At 39.6% G+C, this 19,493-nt stretch overlaps 1 protein-coding gene across 5 annotated transcripts in view; it reads right to left on the minus strand.

The window, feature by feature from the left end:
• The window catches only part of LOC126419025 (protein sex-lethal-like), a 113,668-nt gene that overhangs the window by 50,979 nt on the left and 43,196 nt on the right, over positions 1 to 19,493 (minus strand). For all 5 annotated transcript variants that reach the window (XM_050086083.1, XM_050086086.1, XM_050086082.1 and 2 more), the window contains exon 4: positions 14,473 to 14,586. In XM_050086083.1, the coding sequence (XP_049942040.1) occupies positions 14,473 to 14,586 (114 nt within the window). The remainder of the gene's footprint in view (positions 1 to 14,472; positions 14,587 to 19,493) is intronic.

A 19,493-nucleotide genomic window follows, 5' to 3' on the forward strand; every position in this document is an offset into this window, starting at 1 on the left:
AAGTGTGCTTAGCCTGAATTGTCAATTTCACTGGCTACCTTATTCCTCACTTCCTGCTACTTTTGTGTCCACACAAACAACAGCCTCTAGATTACCCATTACACAACGTACTGTTAATGGATGTCGTAAACTTAAAGCAGCATATTCCTGACAGGCTACTTTAGTTACTACATCAGGCAGCTCATAGCCCTATAACCACATGTCGAAGTACCCAGCATAATACTACATACTTTCTGTTTGGACCACATTAACTCCATAACTTATCCAGGTAAGTTTAAAGCAATTTGTGTACTGATGAGATTTATAGTGATGAACATCCATAAACCCAATTAAGGGCTAATATATTAACCTATTAGCGCCATTTGTAACACTTTTTTAAAATCGTTGATTCCACGACATCAACGAAGCAAGAGTGTTTGCAGCACTGAATTCCGTTCCGCAAGACTGTAAAGATCACTACAATGCAACAGTTTTAACAATACATTTAAATTCTGCAGCGTAAGCACTGTCGGAAGTCGTCGTTTGCTGAATGACGAAGAAAAATGGAGTGGAAGTTCGAGTAAGTATGTTTTACACAGTAACTTACGATATATAATTTGGTTTTTTAGTATGGTTGTGCTTTAAATACTTACATATATATTCGTTGGAAGCTACTGCTTGCTGTGAAATAAATTACGTTCATTTAGGCCATTTGAACATCGGTGTTGCCATATGGCAACACTAGGTGCTTGTACTCAGTAAAAGGACAAATTTTCTCTTTTTTGTTTTAGAAGAGCTTTCTCGCTTTCTGAGGTGCTGGAGATTCTTTATAGTGACGATATTGAAGGTGATGTGTTTGTTGAGCCACAAAATTATTTTCCAAGAAACATCGGCAATATTTTGAGACAGCAATAGAGAAGAATGATGGATTATTGTATGTGCAGTGGCTGGACAACTCAGTTGTCAAAATGATCTCTTCTTCATGTGGTGCACAAGAAGTTGGCCAAGTCAAGAGATTCTCGCAACTAAAAAAAGTGAAATATAATGATTCCCAGACCAAAACTGGTAGCCAAATATAATACATATATGGGAGGTACTGATCAGATGGATCAGAATCTAGCATGCTATCGCATTGCAGTAAGAAGCAAGAAATGGTACTGGTGTCTCTTTACATGGATGTTAGATGTCACCATACAAAACAGTTGGATTTTGTATAATGAAGCAAGAAACAAACTATTTCTCAGCTTGATTTCAAGAGAGAAGTAGCAACAGTGTACTTGCAAAGACACCAAGCTTTACAAAAAGGAGCCGGGAGACCATCTGCATCAAGTGCATGTTCCGACAGCCGCCTATCAGATTCAATTAGATTTGATAAGACTGACCACCTCGTCCAGCACAGAGAAGGAAAGAAGAAGAAAAGGTGTGAGAACAATGTGTTCAAAGTGTAATGTGGAATTGTGTATTGACTGTTTTATTCCATTCCATGTAAAATAATGCCGAGTTCAAGATTTGATTTTTGATTATTAATTGTACTGTGTTATAAAGTATCAATTGTATGAAGAAGACTGAATAATAAATTTGCACATAACTTGTATATGTAATAAGAAATTTCAATAACCTGCTTATTTTAGTTGAAGTTGTAATCCATATAAATTTAGGTAGTGAAAGCGCCTAGCGTTGCCATATGGCAACATCAAATATCTCGCTAATAGCGGTAATGACTTTCATCAAAACAACTCTGTTGTGTAATTTATGCCTTTTACGGACATAATAACACAATTTTTTTTTAAATCACGAAATAATTAATTCCGGCACTAATGGGTTAAGGAAAATGATCAATTTTTGAAAATGCAATGTAAATGGATACATAAAAGTCTACTCACCAAGCGACACATATACAAAGGTCACAGAAATTCGCTAGCTTTCAGACCCAGTGGCTCCTCCTCCTCCTTGTCTTTTCTTCGTATCCTGTCTGCAAGTCTCCCCTGTCCTGGGGTTCTGAGCGAGTTTCCCAATCTCTCCCCATTTCTTAAACCTTGCCAATCCTTTTTCTTCATCCTTCTTCCTTTCCCTTAAACACTTCTGTCAGAAGAAGAAGCCATTTGCCCAGAAGCTTGCAAATTTCCTTAATGGGCGCGTGTGCACGTATGCTCCTGCTCGCACTTTGTGAGTAGGTTCTTTATCTATCTGGCTAAGACAGTTTTGGAGGAAAGACAGCCTTCTACGCCAGGAGATTTATAATAGTAAAACAGAAATGACTAAAAATGCCATTCCATCAGTTGGACCGACAGTAATAAAATAAGATGAAATAAATAATGAGATCAGTAGATAGGTGGGGCCACACAAGTGTCCCCCGGGCTCTGCAAGCATTAAAGGTGGAAGCAGCACCCACTATCTTGGAGCAAGAAAAAATCCAGTTTAGCCATTATTTCATTATCAGCTATCATAAAGGATAAAGAATCCTTAAGGTCATGCCTTCATCATAGCGCTACCACTAAAAAAAAAAGTAGGGTGTGTCAGACACAAGGACGAACTGAATCTAAACGCAATTAACAGAGTAAAAGAACGGTGACCAAGGCAGCTGGCACAGGAGGTAGGGTCGAGGGTCACAAAATATACACTACTGGCCATTAAAATTGCTACACCAAGAAGAAATGCATATGATAAAGGGGTATTCATTGGACAAATATATTATACTAGAACTGATATGTGATTACATTTTCACGCATTTGGGTGCTTAGATCCTGAGAAATCAGTACCCAGAACAACCACCTCTGGCTGTAATAACAGCCTTGATATGCCCGGGCATTGACTCAAACAGAGCTTGGATGGCGTGTACAGGTACAGCTGCCCATGCAGCTTCAACACAATACCGCAGTTCATCAAGAGTTGTGACTGGCGTATTGTGACGAGCCAGCTGCTCTGCCACCATTGTCCGGACATTTTCAATTGGTGAGAGATCTGGAGAATGTGCTGGCCAGGGCAGCAGTCGAACATTTTCTGTATTCAGAAAGGCCCGTAAAGGACCTGCAACATGCGGCCGCGCATTATCCTGCTGAAATGTAGGGTTTTGCAGGGATCGAATGAAGGGTAGAGCCACGGGTTGTAACACATCTGAAATGTAACGTCCATTGTTCAAAGTGCCGTCAATGCGAACAAGAGGTGACCGAGATGTGTAACCAATGGCACCCCATACCATCACGCTGAGTGATACGCCAGTATGGCGATGACGAATACACGCTTCCAATGTGCGTTCACCGCGATGTCGCCAAACACGGATGTAACCATCATGATGCTGTAAATAGAACCTGGATTCATCCGAAAAAATGACATTTTGCCATTCGTGCACCCAGGTTCGCTGTTGAGTACACCATCGCAGGCGCTCCTGTCTGGGATGCAGTGTCAAGGGTAACCCCAGCCATGGTCTCCGAGCTGATAGTCCATGCTGCTGCAAATGTCGTCGAACTGTTCGTGCAGATGGTTGTTGTCCTGCAAACGTCCTCATCTGTTGACTCAGGGATCAAGAGGTGGCTGCATGATCCATTACAGCCATGCGGATAAGATGCCTGCATCTCGACTGCTAGTGATACGAGGCTGTTGGGATCCAGCACGGCGTTCCGTATTACCTTCCTGAACCCACCGATTCCATATTCTGCTAACAGTCATTGGATCTAGACCAACGCGAGCAGCAATGTCGCGATACGATAAACCGCAATCGCTATAGGCTAAAATCCGACCTTTATCAAAGTCGGAAACGTGATGGTACGCATTTCTGCTCCTTACACGAGGAATGACAACAACGTTTCACCAGGCAACACCGGTCAACTGCTGTTTGTGTATGAGAAATCAGTTGGAAACTTTCCTCATGTCGGCACGTTGTAGGTGTCACCACCGGTGCCAACCTTGTGTGAATGCTCTGAAAAGCTAATCATTTGCATATCACGGTATCTTCTTCCTGTAGGTTAAATTTCGTGTCTGTAGCATGTCATCTTCGTGGTGTAACAATTTTAATGTCCAGTAGTGTAAGAGGCAATTGGAGACCATCAGTTCTTGTAGTTTGCACTCCTTCATTAGAGTAATACACTTCGAGGATTGGGGAGGGAGTTTCTACAGCATATCTATTGATTTCTGTCCCATTCAGATAATTCCTTCATGGTGCGTCGTTCTTTATTTTGTCTTAGATGTTTATCCGAAGCACTGATGTTTACAGCACTGCATGGTGTGGGGCAGGGGCCAAAGGAAGGGGCAATTCAGCTGCACATTGCAGTGGTAAACCATGATTTTGACCTCCTCTGGAAACGAATTCCTGACAAAGTGAGGATAACTGCTCGAGTGTCACCCTTGTAGTTTGGCAGTCCTCGATGTGTGAATCTGATTCCTCACTTCTCCAAATGTTCACACAGTTCTTTGTGTATCTGCAGTGTTACATCTTGGTGAAAAGTTAAACTCTGTCCCATGATTAGGCTCTTATGAGGTACAATTGTAACAAGTACATCACTAAGTTGTTTACAAGAGAGTAATGCCTAGGACTGGGAAGGATTTGCTGTCATAATTAATATGGAACCACTTTGTACTTTACTAAGGGAAGAAAGTTCACCAAATATGTTTTCAGTATTCTCCACAAAGGGCATTTGCTTAGTACACAGAAAGGGCCCCACTTGTTTCGGATGCAAACCAGAAACTGAGGGGAGTGAGTGCAAGTCGTTTGATTTTGCTTCCCTGCCACGGAGTGGTCAAAGAGAAAAGGTTACTAGGGTCACAACAATCTGCACAGTCTGTCAATAGAGATTAACGAAGCCTTGCAGCCACAAGCAGATAATTTCTGTCTTCTTACGATGTCTGCCATGATACTGCCTATTCTAAATGAAGGCACACAGTCAAAGCAAAGGCCACCTGGCTCAATGGTCGGTGTCCAGAGACATGATGTCCCCAGACAAACAGACAGACACTGTGCCCCCAGACAGATAAGACTCCTTGGCATGCCCAGGAAAGTGAAAGATCGGGCAACAGTAGTGTGATCCCTGCATGATCATGACACTGTGTCCATGTGAACTGCCTACCATGCTGAGTATTGGGCAACATTCACTGTATGGCCAGGACTTCTATAAAAAAAATTTAGAAAAACTGGAGGCCAAACCCAGATGTGGAGACTGAATATAAATTAACAGATATACATGGGGTAAATAAATGAAGAAAGTGGAAAAAGTCATAATCTACATCCTACAAGCGAGCCAGGTTGTCATTAAGGAGTAGTCTGAAATAGACCCATTCAGAGAGGAAAACTGATGCACAGGAAAAGAAGTTTAGAAATGAATTGGTATCCCACATGTCAGCCACACACACAGAATTTTGAGCCCTACCAACATGTAATGTACTTGTAAGAACATCATTTGGTACTTTAAATATTTCATACACATGTCAGGCTTTTTTGCCCCCAACTGTTCATATAACAAGACTCAACTCTACAGCTGCAAGGGGATATTGCAGGCTGCCACTTTTAAAGATTCTCCGGGTATGGAATTATGTACTTAAAAGTTACAATATGGTTAACATGTAACAGATCAAACTATAGAAAATATAACAAGAGAAATATTAAGAATTACAGAGGATTTTGAACTTATCAGGGAGCTTAGCTGTGATTTTAGTTTTGAATGCTAACTATTTACTCACCTACTTGTGTCATGGTGCCTGAGGCTAGGTACAGGAACGAACTTATGTTGTGTAGCAACTCAACTTTACAGCTCATTAGTGTCGTTCTGCAGTTTACCATACTGTAAACTTACCTTATTACTTTATTAATAGAAATGCTCCCAGATAATCCATCTCTCCGAGACACCTGCCTTACGTCAAAACGCTAAAATGAATTTAGGCCAGAAAAAGGGATTGTTAAGCCCACAAGCACAAACAGAACCACATGATGCTGCCTCTAAATGACTGTCTCTGGACCCAAAGCTCAATGAGCCTTCATGCAAAACCATAAACTCAGAATATGTCCCCTGCACATTCAACACGAAGCTAATACTACCTTCATCTTCACAGAGAATGTGAGCTTAAACTTACTTGTATCAATAACACTCTTAAGTTACTTTCTCTGTCATGCGGGTCTTGAAATAAATTGACTGGAACCCTATCTCTACTACTAGGTTTCACGGCACACACTCTGGCAGCAAGAAGAATGTTACGCATTAATTGACCGCACTACACTGCAACCACTGGGTCATCTGTGATTAAAAATACTGATACAGAGAAACTAAACAATGCAAGGTGAAACATACAACGTAAGCATACGTACTTTATCAGGAGGGATCCAAGAATCTTCAATGCACAGTTCCTTTCCCAAGCATATAATTTGCAGACTCAAAAAATATCTGAAAGACAATGAAGCACATGGACTGAATCAGAAAGCTAACAGCTATTTGATCTGCTACTTTCGCAATTGCAGGACAAACACACTACAAGGCTATTGCGTAATCTGTGTGATCCCTTGGATAACTTCAAGACATTGGTCTCCACCCAATTGCCACTACTGAGTGTCCTCTCGATGTGACACTCAGGGATCCACATGCTATATCTTTCATACTTCATCATTATCATGTCTGATACCACTTCAAGCGTTTCTAAAATATTTCACAGACATCAGCCTTAATTAAGCTATTGTCACAAGGTGTACTCCGATTTTAACAATTGAAAAAAATAACCAGTTTCTACCTCACTCTTTTGCCTTCTACCATCACCCAAGTCGGATAGACAAGTTCATTTACTTACTTGATGCATGTGTTTGCAAATTTACCTATGGAGTTAGCATGCAGATCCACAGAACAAGAATTTTGTCACCAATAGTGATCAAAAAGTAAGGGAATTTTTTTTAATTTCATGGGCTTTGTGCTTCCAGTATAAAATTATTATTATTATTATTATCTTTATCACCCTGTTGGTACACTTGTTCCTGATGTATGTTAGCATTTAGATTTGCATTCAATTTTGCTTCAATAATGGAATGAAGTGCAGCACCATATTCGAAATATAGACTTTGGCCTTTGGCGAATATACTATGAGTAAGACAAGAGTTTACGAGTGGTATAAATATTTCAAAGAGGGTAGAGAGGGCACTGAAGACAACAACCACCCCGGATGCCATAATGTATCAATTACTGACAACAATGTGGAATAAGTGAAGAAAATGGTTCTCGAATATTGTCGAATCACCTTATCAGAGCGGTTGCTGATGATGTCAGCATATCCTATGGCTCATCCCAAGTATACATTATATGAATGTGTCAGACATGTCTGAAAAAACAAGACATCACACAGTATTTGCAGTTGTGAAACATTATATGTGAATTGAAGGGGGATCACTGCTGTCAGCTGCAGCATGAGATTAAGTGGAATCAGCAGTGAGAGTGAAAATGTGTACAAGACCAGGATTCGACTCCGGGATCTCCTGCTTACTAGGTAGGTGCGGTAACCACGGCACATATGGGACACAGCATTATCTAACTGCACAGATTATCTCGGCACACCTCAAGGCCTATCCACACTCCCACCAAGCGCCATCTATCCGCAGTCCCTGTCCACTATACTCCTGTTCACTACCCAGAGATTCCCACAAGACGTCTGATGTATTTGTACATTTACAATTAAAAAGTTGGATCCATTGCCCAGCTAGGCTTATCAATCATATGAATGCATGGTGTCTGTCCTTTTCAACATGTCCAAAATAACAGATACCACACATACACATAACATATAAATGTCTCAGATGGCGCAATGATTACCACATCTGCCTAGTACGCTGGAGATACCATGTTTGAATCCAGATCCTGCACACATTTTCACTCGTCATCACTGTTTCCGCTTAATGTCCTGCTGCAGCTTACAGCAGTAATCCCACTCAATTTACATATCATGCCAAGCAGTTTCTTTGGATGTTTTGGGCATGAAACATGTAGCAGCAAAGTTTGTTACAAAATGGTTGAATTGTGATGAAAAACGACGTCACACAGACACCGCTCACAAATTGCTGAATGAGGTCGACAACAATCCAGAACTTCTAAAGAAGCGATGAAACATGAGATATGGGTATGACATTGAAACCAAGGCCCAATCCTCCCATTTTATTCAATGGTAATGGGACAATTCATAACAAGTTCCTGCCTTATGATCGCATGGTCAATAAGGAATACTACCTGGAAATTGTGTGCCGTTTGCATCAAGCAATCCGAAGAAAATGACCAGAATTGTGACAAAATAATTCATGGAAATGGCATCACGATAATGCTCCCACTCACACTTCGATGCTTGTTCATGATTTTTTGGCAAAAAACCAAACTGTTATGTTGCCTCAGCCACTGCATTCGTCCTGTACGGGGGACTGCAACTTCTTTCTACTCCTGAGGCTGAAGAAAACTGTGAAAGGACATTTTGAAATCTCCATTATATTGGAGCAGGTAACCATGCCCTTACTCAAGTTAAGGGTGTTACGCAAATCAGCCTCAACTGGGCCTTACATCCCAGAAGCTTAGATATTTGGTTGGAATTAGCAGTTTCAACTAAAAGTGTTCCATTACAAAGTCGTTTGAGATTTTTCGGAGACCCAGCAATACCTTGCAATGTCTTGTGAATATAGAAAGGTGAGATCTTCTCAAAGGTTTCCCCTGTTCGCTTGATTACAATGAAAGTGTTATGGCACACTAATGCCCTGTTACTATGATTCTGAGATTCCTTTTCGGGAGGACTAACCAACCAAGCTCTCTCTGAGGAGTGGGTGTAGGTACTGCCTGATGGTACACCCACCCCGTTAGCAGTAGTTGTTTGATGAGACCGTTCTACAGGGATCCCTTGAGATGCTAGGGAAACAAACCATCAACCAAGGCATAGCCCTACATGCCTGAGCAAGCCTTATACAACTGGGGAGTGGCAGGTGCCCCAGAGGTTGCTCGCTAGAGACCTCAACAGCCATTCATCTAATAAGCACATAGCACACGTTGAGGTTGAGGGTGTTTTTATGAACGTGTGTACCTTCCTCATGATCCAGGCAGTGAAGCCAAGACCCCCCCTCCCTCCCCCAAAACACAACATTCCACCACTGCGCCGTATGGTGGTCACTGAAGCATGCCCAGAGTTTACAGTGACAGAGCGCTGGCGGACCTTACCAGTCCCAAGTTAAGGAGCCCCAGGGTTATCAAGCCCGTACTCAGTAAATGAATGCTGAGCCCCCTGAGGGGGGTCAAGAAACTGAGCACAACTCGAAGACACATTCCACAGGTGACTGACAAGAGGACTGGGCTTACTCGTTACACTGATTTAATTAAAATTTATTATATAAGCTGGGTTTGGCCTGAAACAAAAGTAACAGAAATTGGAGCTCAAGGTCGCCTAACATTAAAAAAAATATCTATTTTGGGGTGAATCAGGTGAAGTGCGAGTCATGTATGTTAGTATAGTTTCCAGTCAGCGATTGGCGCAATGGAAAGAGAACAGAACAGTAATCCAAGAGTCTTGGGACTGAATCACTATGTGGAAACTTTCCTTTATTTTCAATTTTTATGTTACTTATACTGCAAATAAACATAAATAATAATCAGTATATTGTATTTATTGATATTTTCATGAAAGTCGTGAAAAAAAAACAACACCTGGGATTGCAAATAAATTTCCAGAAAGAAATTATAGGCTGTACACGATGACTTTGTACATAAAGTTAGATATGTTTATTACTTTACAGCTGCTAATTTACATGTGCTGGAATGATATTCAATGTAATTTATTTGCATACCCAAATTTTCTTTTGGTTTTCCTTTTCATGCCTTTCACAAAAATATTAATAAATACAACATACTGAGCATTATTTCGGTTTATTTGCAGTGTGAATAATGTAAAAACTGAAAATATAAAAGACAAAAATTCAGTATAGGGACTCAAGCCAAAGACCCTCAGATTACCATCGTTATTCTTTCCGACGCGCCAACCGCTGCATTTAGACTACACGAACATGAGGTCTCGTGCCTTACATGACCTGTACAAAAACTGCTATTTCTTCTAAACACTAGGCCATCTGGAGCCACCACTACTCTCATTTTCATTTCTGGCCAAGTCCTGTACATACCATAAATTTGGACAAAATCGGTGATGAAGAGCAGGCACAATCACCTTGTGAGTACAGAATTAATATGGAGCCCCGGTTTTCATAGTCTTAATTGCAGTTTCATCATATCCATGGAACTCTTCACTCTATAGCATTCAATACTTGATTTAATTTCACCTTTGTTCATTTCCTCTAACTACATGTGATAAAATAGTCCTGGAAGACCAGCTTTTAAGAGTTATGCATTTTTAACTGTACAAATAAAATTTTGATTAAACCTGTCCAGAACTGACAGAAAACAATTATTAAATATTTTACACAATTCTGATGGATCACTAACTGTTTCATTCTCAGAGCTTACCGTATTTACTCGAATCTAAGCCGCACTTTTTTTCCGGTTTTTGTAATCCAAAAAACCGCCTGCGGCTTAGAATCGAGTGCAAAGCAAGCGGAAGTTCTGAAAAATGTTGGTAGGTGCCGCCACAACTAACTTCTGCCGTCGAATATATGTAGCGCTACACAGGCATGCTTTGTGGGCACAAAAATAAATACTTGCGCCAAAACCTCTGCATCAGTAAATAAATTTAAAAAAAAGGTAGAAGACGAGCTTTTTTTTTCTCCGTCCCGAGTTTCGACCACTGCATTTTCATACATTATCCAACGAAGTAAATACAAATTCCGTATTGTTCATCTTCGAATGTAGCAGAACTTCAATGTATTACGAAAATCCGACTGGCAAGACTGTTAGGGATGTTTGTCAATATGGCCAACTCTACGTTCCGAGTTTTTTCCTACCTGTGAGAAGAGATGGTTGCTAATAGGAACCTGATGAAATGTGAATCACATGCAGTATTCTCTTCACCATAAGAATAATACGAATATAAACATTTTGCCATGTATTCTTTCGTGTTTGCTGCTATCTCATTTAAATCCTGTCTGCCTAATAAACTACGAAACTAGAGTGAAACAACAGCAAACGCGGAAGATTATACGTATCGTGTCTTGTTTATATTCGTATTATTCTTATGCCGAATAGTGATACAGTCAGAAATGAAGCACGGCAACTGACTAGATTTTGAATGTAAGATGACAAATTTCTGTGCAGAATTTGATGTACTAAAGAAGCGGCCGCAAAGATTTTCAAACGGAGAAAAATTTTCGCTAAACTCTCGTTCAGAACATGTTCTATCATACGCAGTCTATTATTTGGTTCTTGTTGATCATTATCAAATAAAGCAGCAGTGTAAGTAACAACAAATAGCAGTCTCTTGCCATTGTTTCGCTAATGAGACGATTCCTCTTTTTTTTTAAGCGGTGGTAAAACAAAAGAAAGTCATGCCGCGAGCGGCAACAGGCCGTAAACACGCACTATCAAAATGCGACAAACAATGCATGACACAGTACAGTAATGCATTTTCAGCTTAGAGTGACGTAAACACTTATAACAAGGAAAACGGCACTTATCAGATCAAAGCAAAATAAGCAATCGATTCAAACCAGACGATGCACGTGAAAAAGGAAGGGTACCCGTATAAGTATGGACTGAGCGCCTGACGCATAACAATGGCTACCTGGTAAAGCTTAATTGCTAAGCTTACGACTCGAACCAAACTACTGTAGCTGTATCGTCTTTCATTCGACCTAAATTGTGTCTCATATTACAATGGACCAACTTTGTTTCGATTTGGAGGTGCGGCCTAAAACTTTTCTCTCCCCTTGAATTCCGAGTCTCAAATTTCAGGTGCGGCTTAGATTCAGGAATTTTTTTTTTTTCCTTTATTTCGAGTCTCATTTTTCAGGTGCGGCTTAGATTCGAGTAAATACGGTAAATACTGGCGCCAAAACCTCTGCGTAAAAAAAAAAAAAGAGATGTTTGTCAATATGGCCAACTCTACATTCTGAATTTTTCTCTACCTGTGAGAAGATGGTTGCTAATAGGAACCTGATGAAATGTGAATCACATGCAGTATTCTCTTCACCATAAGAATAATATGAATATAAACATTTTGCTATGTATTCTTTCGTATTTGCTGCTATCTCATTTAAATCCTGTCTGCCTAATAAACTACGAAACTAGAGTGAGACAACAGAAAACGCGGAAGAATATATGTATTGTGTCATGTTTATATTCGTATTATTCTTATGCCTAATAGTGATACAGTCAGAAATGAAGCACGGCAACTGACTAGATTTTTAAATCTAAGATGACTCTAATTTCTGTGCAGAATTTGATGTACTAAAGAAGCGGCAGCAAAGATATTCAAATGGAGAAAAATTTTTGCTTAACTCTCATTCAGAACATGTTCTATCATACGCAGTCTATTATTTGGTTCTTGTTGATCATTAACAAAGAAAGCAGCAGTGTAAGTAACAACAAATAGCAGTCTCTTGCCATTGTTTCGCTAATGGGACGATTTTTCTCTATCTCTCTCTCTCTCTTTTTTTTTATTTATTTATTTTAAGCGGCGGTAGCGCGCACAAAAGCAAGCCATGCCGCAATCGGCGACAGGCCGTAAACACGCACTATCAGAATGTGACAAACAATGCATGACACAGTACAGTAATGCATTTTCAGCTTAGAGTGACGTAAACACCTATAACAAAGAAAACAGACCTTATAAGATCAAAGCAAAATAAGCAATTGATTCAAACCAGACGAAGCACGTGAAAAAGGAAGGGTACCCGTATAAATATGGACTGAGCACCTGACACATAGCAATGGCTACCTGGTAAAGCTTAACTCCTAAGCTTACGACTCGAACCAAACTACTGTAGCTGTATCGTCATTCATTCGACCTAAATTGTGTCTCGTATTACAATGGACCAACTTTGTTTCGATTTGGAGGTGCGGCCTAAAACTTTTCTCTCCCATTGAAATTCGAGTCTCAAATTTCAGGTGCGGGTTAGATTCGGGAAATTTTTTCTTTCCTTCATTTCGAGCCTCATTTTTCCAAGTGAGGCTTAGATTCGAGTGCGGCTTAGATTCGAGTAAATACAGTATTATGTTATGAGTACTCTCTTTCACAGATGACTAAATAGTTTCAATTTTTTCAGAGAAATATCTATTCTCTTAGAGTAATACTGTACATTGTTTTAGCTTGCCTGATGACATTCTTCTACATTCTGCAGTGAAGTTCCATAATTTGTCTATGAATGGCTTTCATACTGATACAGCTCCAGTCCCCTTCTATATGATGTTCTAACATAATTTGTTATCCAAACTGGTTGCTCATTAGCACAGAATATCTGCCTGTATTTTTCTTTTTTTAATGAATAAGAGCTGTCGAAGAAAGTGATAAAGGTTTGTACAGATGTATTACATTTACTGTGCAAGCTGTCTGTATTGCAGACTAGCGAAACTATCAATTTCCGCAGCTGCAAAATATTTGTGGGAACTGGAAATATTCCCTAATATCTTTCTGCCTCCCTCTCTGTCTATCACCTCCTCCCCCTCCCTCTCTATGTCCATTTCCTACACTTCCAACCCCCCCCCCCCCCAAATACCTCTGGCCATTCTGGCCGAAAGCTCAATGTGTAACAGTCTTCCACCATATCCATCTGCAACTCACCATGACATTTCTACAGTGAGTAGTAATCTATCCTTTTCATAATATTATTGATATTCCAACCTGGTCTTTCTATAATAGTGTATAAATAGATACAGATTTCTTACCAAGTTCACCTTTTGAGATTGGCTCAAAATATCTGTGCTGCACATGGATTCATGTATCTAAGTTTTTTGTTTGCTACTTTGGAACACAACTTTGTCTTGATTCCTTTCAGTATTTCTACCTGTGTATCATGATCGGAGAGGCTGCTGTGCCCACCAATTAGAGAACAGTCTATGAAGACAATGTCTTTGAGGGTGAAAACTGTATCCAAGAACTCTAGTTGTAAAATAAACTTTCTGTGCCGGGTTGGTAAGATTCAAGTAAATCCACGAAGATTCTTTTCTCTGGGGTATCAGTTTATATTTTGTGTTAAAATCCCCACACATAAAATTACTTTCATGTCTTTCTTAAGGAATGAGTGTCACACAGCACAACATCTGGAAGTAAAACACTATACTCTAAACAGGCTGATCTGTGGTAGTCAAAAATTAAAAGTTTTATCCTTAAAAAATTAAAATCTCCGGCTCGACCTTCAAATATTTCCTCTATACTCTGTTTCAGTATGCCAACTCTTTTGAACTGTCATGTGCAAATGCAATACTGAAAGTCAAATTAAGAAAGTAGAAAACAAAAAATTGCAATGATATAGTCTTATCATGCACACATAGGACCAACTCAAACAACAACATACAATGAACAAAGCATAGATACCTACTGTTTTGCCCTTTAAACAATGCAAGTGTATTTAAATGTTTCTGCAAGCTTGCAACATGATACTTGTTACAGTACTTCACTTACCTCACAAACGCAACACCTCTTGGAAGTCCTGTTATTTTGTCTTTAAGTAAGTTCTTCTGCACAATTGTACCATATTTCCCAAATAATTTATCCAAGTACTCCTCAGTAATGTTTCTGAAATGAGGAAGAACACTACTGCTGAACGACTGAATGAAGAATCATCAAAAAAGAAACAGAAAGTGAGTGCAAAGAAATATAGCTCTACGTTCGTCATACACACACTCCTACATAATATCCTTTTATTACCTCTTACTGATCAAACAGTAATTTAAGCATCTACCGTAAACCTATGAGTAAAAGCATCACTGGTTTCATTAAAAATTAAACAATAGATACAGGCCTTTCAAATCAAGGTAACACTTCCTTGACATTAGTGGCATCAAATTAGATCAGTCAATGAAACACATTACACTTTATGAAATACTAAAAATGTATACTTTTAGTACATCTGGGATTGTCATAAACATAAGGCTAGGGATAGTAAGAAATTATGAACACAGATTTATCATCAATTACAACCTTGTGGACAGGTAGCAACCACTTGTGCTACTTGAATCTCCTAACTACATTGTTAGCCATCAAACAATAATACTTCACACCATGATATTTGAATGTAAGGGTTCTGGGATCTGAGACTTAACAGTTATATAAGGAGCAGTCACACGAAAATAAGTCAGATGGAAAAAAGTAAGGAAACTGTTTATTGTTTCAAAAGTAATTGCTTTAACTGTCTACATTTGTCCCACTGTGACACAAAATGGTCAGTGCCTTAATGGAAAAATGTTTGTGGTTGCCTAAGGAACCATGATTGTACCCTGGTATGCACCTCTTCATCCGAATCAAATGGACAGCCACAAATGTCTTTCTTCATGTCTCAAAAATATGAAAACCACATGGGGAGAGAACAGGAGTCTATGGAGGATGGATATGGGCTTCCCAGCAAAACATCTGCAACATTGCTGAAACAACAGGCATAATGACCATTTTCTTTTGCTGCAAGGCCCCATTGCTTGCTGACTTTCTGGAACACAGGGTCACAATTAATGCACAGCGGTACAAGGACGCTTTGCAAAAATTGAAGTGTGCCATTAAGTCCAAACACCCACGAGTATTAACAGATGGTGTCATTCTGTTGCAGTATAATGACCACCCACATGCAGCCAAGGCTATTTCCAACTCTGCTGCAGAAGTTTTGTTGGAAAGCCGTTATACATCCTCCATACAGTCCTGATCTCTCTGCATGCAATTTCCATATTTTTGGAACCCGGAAGAAAAACATTTGTGGCCGTTCATTTGCTTTGGATGAAGAGGTGCATGCCTCGGTACAATCATGGTCTATAGGCAACAGCAAACATTTTTCCATGAAGGCATTGACCATCTTGTCTCACAGTGGAATAAATGTATTAACACTTATGACAATTACTTTTGAAATAATAAACAGTTTACTTAGTTTTTCCCATACGAATAGTTTTCATTTGACTGCCCCTTACATAAATGCATTGCTGCTAACAATAAAACCATCATGGCAGACTAGTGTTAGGCACATGCCCCATCAGCAGCAGTGTATGCATTACAGAAGACAAAATTTCTTTCAAAATATATTTATCGCTGGTTTATAGTGATTTGTATTGCTTAATGTGACTGCTACTTCTTCATATAATTTAGCTTTCCTCATACACTAGTTTCTTATCACGTACCAAAGGCATTAGGTAATAACAGTCATATTATTACCGAATTATATGACAGTTTTAATTTTGGATGTCAGTGGCAATGCACTTAACATCTAAGAGATAAGAGAGATGGAAGAACGAAAGAAGGAAACAACAGAGGGATGAATGAACATAGGAAAATGACGGGAGCAGATATAATAAGGAGAATAAGTAAATGAAGATGAGAATATGGAAGAGAACAAGTGTTAGGGCTGGAGAAACGACGGATATCTAAACCCTCACAGCTATTGCTTCTAGTACAGTAAGCATTTTAATGCTCGAATAAAAGATAGTGATTTCCAGAGAATCATGTTCCTTGTAAGACAATGCAGCATCTTTTGCCACCTGTTGGTATGATACAGTAGCAGTTCGAACTGACAAGGAACTTTCTCCTCTGCAGCCTTGAAGACTACTTCATACTCGATCTCAACATTAGAAATGTTTTCTCGGAAGTCATCAGAGGTCACAAGAGAAACATGGTTCTGTAGGATTGGAGCTGTTCTTTTACGTTTGCTGCTGTTATTCATCAGATTTTTAAGTCTCGGTGATGGTGCTGAAGCTTCATTTTGGGCTACAATGCCCTGTCCTTTGCCTGAGAATGAATAACTCTTTAACCATTTGAGCACCACAGGCTTCTGCCACAAACCACCATTTTTATTCATTTTATTTCGAAGTAGCAGTGCCTTTAGTATGAAACCACCAATGTTACTAAAGTCCTAAATCAGGCTTTAGTAGGATCAGTGGTCTCATATTAAAAGACACTGGTACATTCAAAACAAAATGAATAAAAAATGGCTCCAAGCACTATGGGACTTAACATTTGAGGTCATCAGTCCCCTAGACTTAGAACTACTTAAACCTAATTAACCTAAGGACATCACATACATCCACGCCCGAGGCAGGATTCGAACCTGCGACCATAGCAGCAGCGTGGTTCCAAACTGAAGCGCCTAGAACCGCTCAGCCTCAGCAGCCAGTCAAAATGAATAAAATGTTGGTTTGCAGCAGAAACCATTGTGGCTCAAAGGATTATCAGTCTGCAGTTCCCTGGTCGTTAGCCACTCAGCAATCCTCCGATCTGAATTTTTGTCAACTAGAGTATTCTGGCAATTACATTTGCAGATACAGGTGCTTCCAGCAACAGTACTTATCATGGACTGTAAATATACAGACATTAGGAGTGGTCAATTTTATTGCTGAGTCCAATGATTCTATAAAGTAGATGGCTTCATTAGGCCTACTTGAAATGCTTTCTTTGTATAACCTGGAAATAACCTTTAGCACATTCTTAGCTATACCAACTCATTTTCCTTAATGTTTACATCTAGTGGAGGGGTACTTTACGGCCACCACCAAAAATTTAAAAAACACAAATTCCTTTAATTTTTGTTGATTTTTATTCACAACACACCTTTTAAAGTTACACATATGTGTAAGAAGAGTCCTGAACCTGAAAATACGAACACAATATTTATTGCAAAAAGTTGCATTCACTACTAAGGCTTCAACTTTTGAGTAAAGTTTTACTGGAATATTTAAAACAGTTACAGGATCTGATATAAGCAATCATTAAAAATAATAAATATTTTTTTCAAAATTTTAAGATATAAAATACCAGACTAGATTACAGTAATTTCAACATATGGGCACAAAGTCTCCGCCCCCCGCCCCCCCCCCTCCGTACATACTAAAACGCATAATTCAGCTTAAAGTGCACATTTGTAAGTCTAGATTCGGTTGTAAATTTTCTTGGAGTACCAGTACTGTATTGTCTCATTTTTGGTTTTTTTATTATGGCATAATACCATACATGCTATAAGTTGAAAACATGCTCTTTTGAGCCGACCGTGGTGGCCGAGCAGTTCTAGGCGCTACAGTATGGAACCGCGCGACTGCTACAGTCGCAGGTTCGGATCCTGCCTTGGGCATGGATGTGTGTGATGTCCTTAGGTTAGTTAGGTTTAAGTAGTTCTAAGTTCTAGGGGACTGATGACCTCAGAAGTTAAGTCCCATAGCACTCAGAGCCATCTGAACCATGCTCTTTTGAAATACAGCAAACAGTTGAAACTAGCCAATAGTGTGGAATTAAACACTTGGTTTCAAATAAATTGACTGCCTCAGTGGAAAAGATTAATAAAGCCATATTTCTTTAGCAAAACCGACAAAAATAACTTCATTGTTCTGCGTGGCGATTAACGCTTGACTGAAATTGCCTCCCGAGGCAGACACTCCGGTTTGCTCCCAGTGAATGTGGCAGCTCGCGCGCGCCAGTATAATTTTTCCGGGAAGCATCTTGCTGCTTGCTTATACAGCTAACAGCCATACTTTTGTAGCCAGAAGTGCATGCATGCGCTTGGGCTCGCTCGCAACTGCTCACACGAATCTAATGTAAACAGTTTTGACGTCATGCTCATCGGAGGCAATTCGTTGTTATGAAGCTTTGCATAGTCTTCCTAAAGCCTTTGACACATTTTTCTACTGGCAGACGCTTGTAGGAGTACTGTGTTATGTTGTGTACATGGCACATTTCCTTTGCAACTTAAGTTTTATTTTATTTTTTTCCCTCATTCATGTTTTATTGCTGCAGTATTATTCTGCAGTAGCGGGATGTAGTTATATCCTTTGTTAGAGTATTATTTCTTACCAGTCAACATTTAAAAAAAATTACCTGAAAACTAAAACAAAACAAAAAGATCCCAGAATTCTAAAAAATTCCCGGGTGTTTCCCGGTTTTCTCCCGGATGAAAAAATTCCCGGGTTTTTCCCAGATCTCCCGGGTCGTATACACCCTGTCTTAGCTTCATCCCAATATAGTTCCAACTTCATGACAGAGCTAAATGCCATAGAAGATACAAATAATTTATTGTCAACCATTTTGGCTATGGCTACCCCTCTGACCACCCCAACCCCCCCCCCCCCCCCCACCTCCCTCTTAATTCCTGACATTTACAGATAATGGTGTGCATTCGTGTATCACAACTGAAGAAAACAGGCAGTAGTAAAGGAAGCTGCAAATACTGAGGCTGCAGTACCTTAAAACCTTCCTTTTCTCTAAGCATAATATTCATTTTGAAATATTCAGCTTCTGAAGAACCTTCTCCTTACCAGACATTCAAAACGTCATACACTTTGGTGAGAATACCAATTGTTACATTAAGTTTGTGAATGTCTTCTCATTATAAGAAAATATCAAATAAACGAAAGCTGACACTGAAAACAGAGCATGGTATCTGGAATACAAGGACAGACTTCCAAGATAGATGTAGTACCCCTCATTTACGTACTGAGGCAGCAGTGGAAATGAGAACAGAA

This window comes from Schistocerca serialis, chromosome 9 (assembly GCF_023864345.2).
Source record: "Schistocerca serialis cubense isolate TAMUIC-IGC-003099 chromosome 9, iqSchSeri2.2, whole genome shotgun sequence".
NCBI classification, from domain to species: domain Eukaryota; kingdom Metazoa; phylum Arthropoda; class Insecta; order Orthoptera; family Acrididae; genus Schistocerca; species Schistocerca serialis.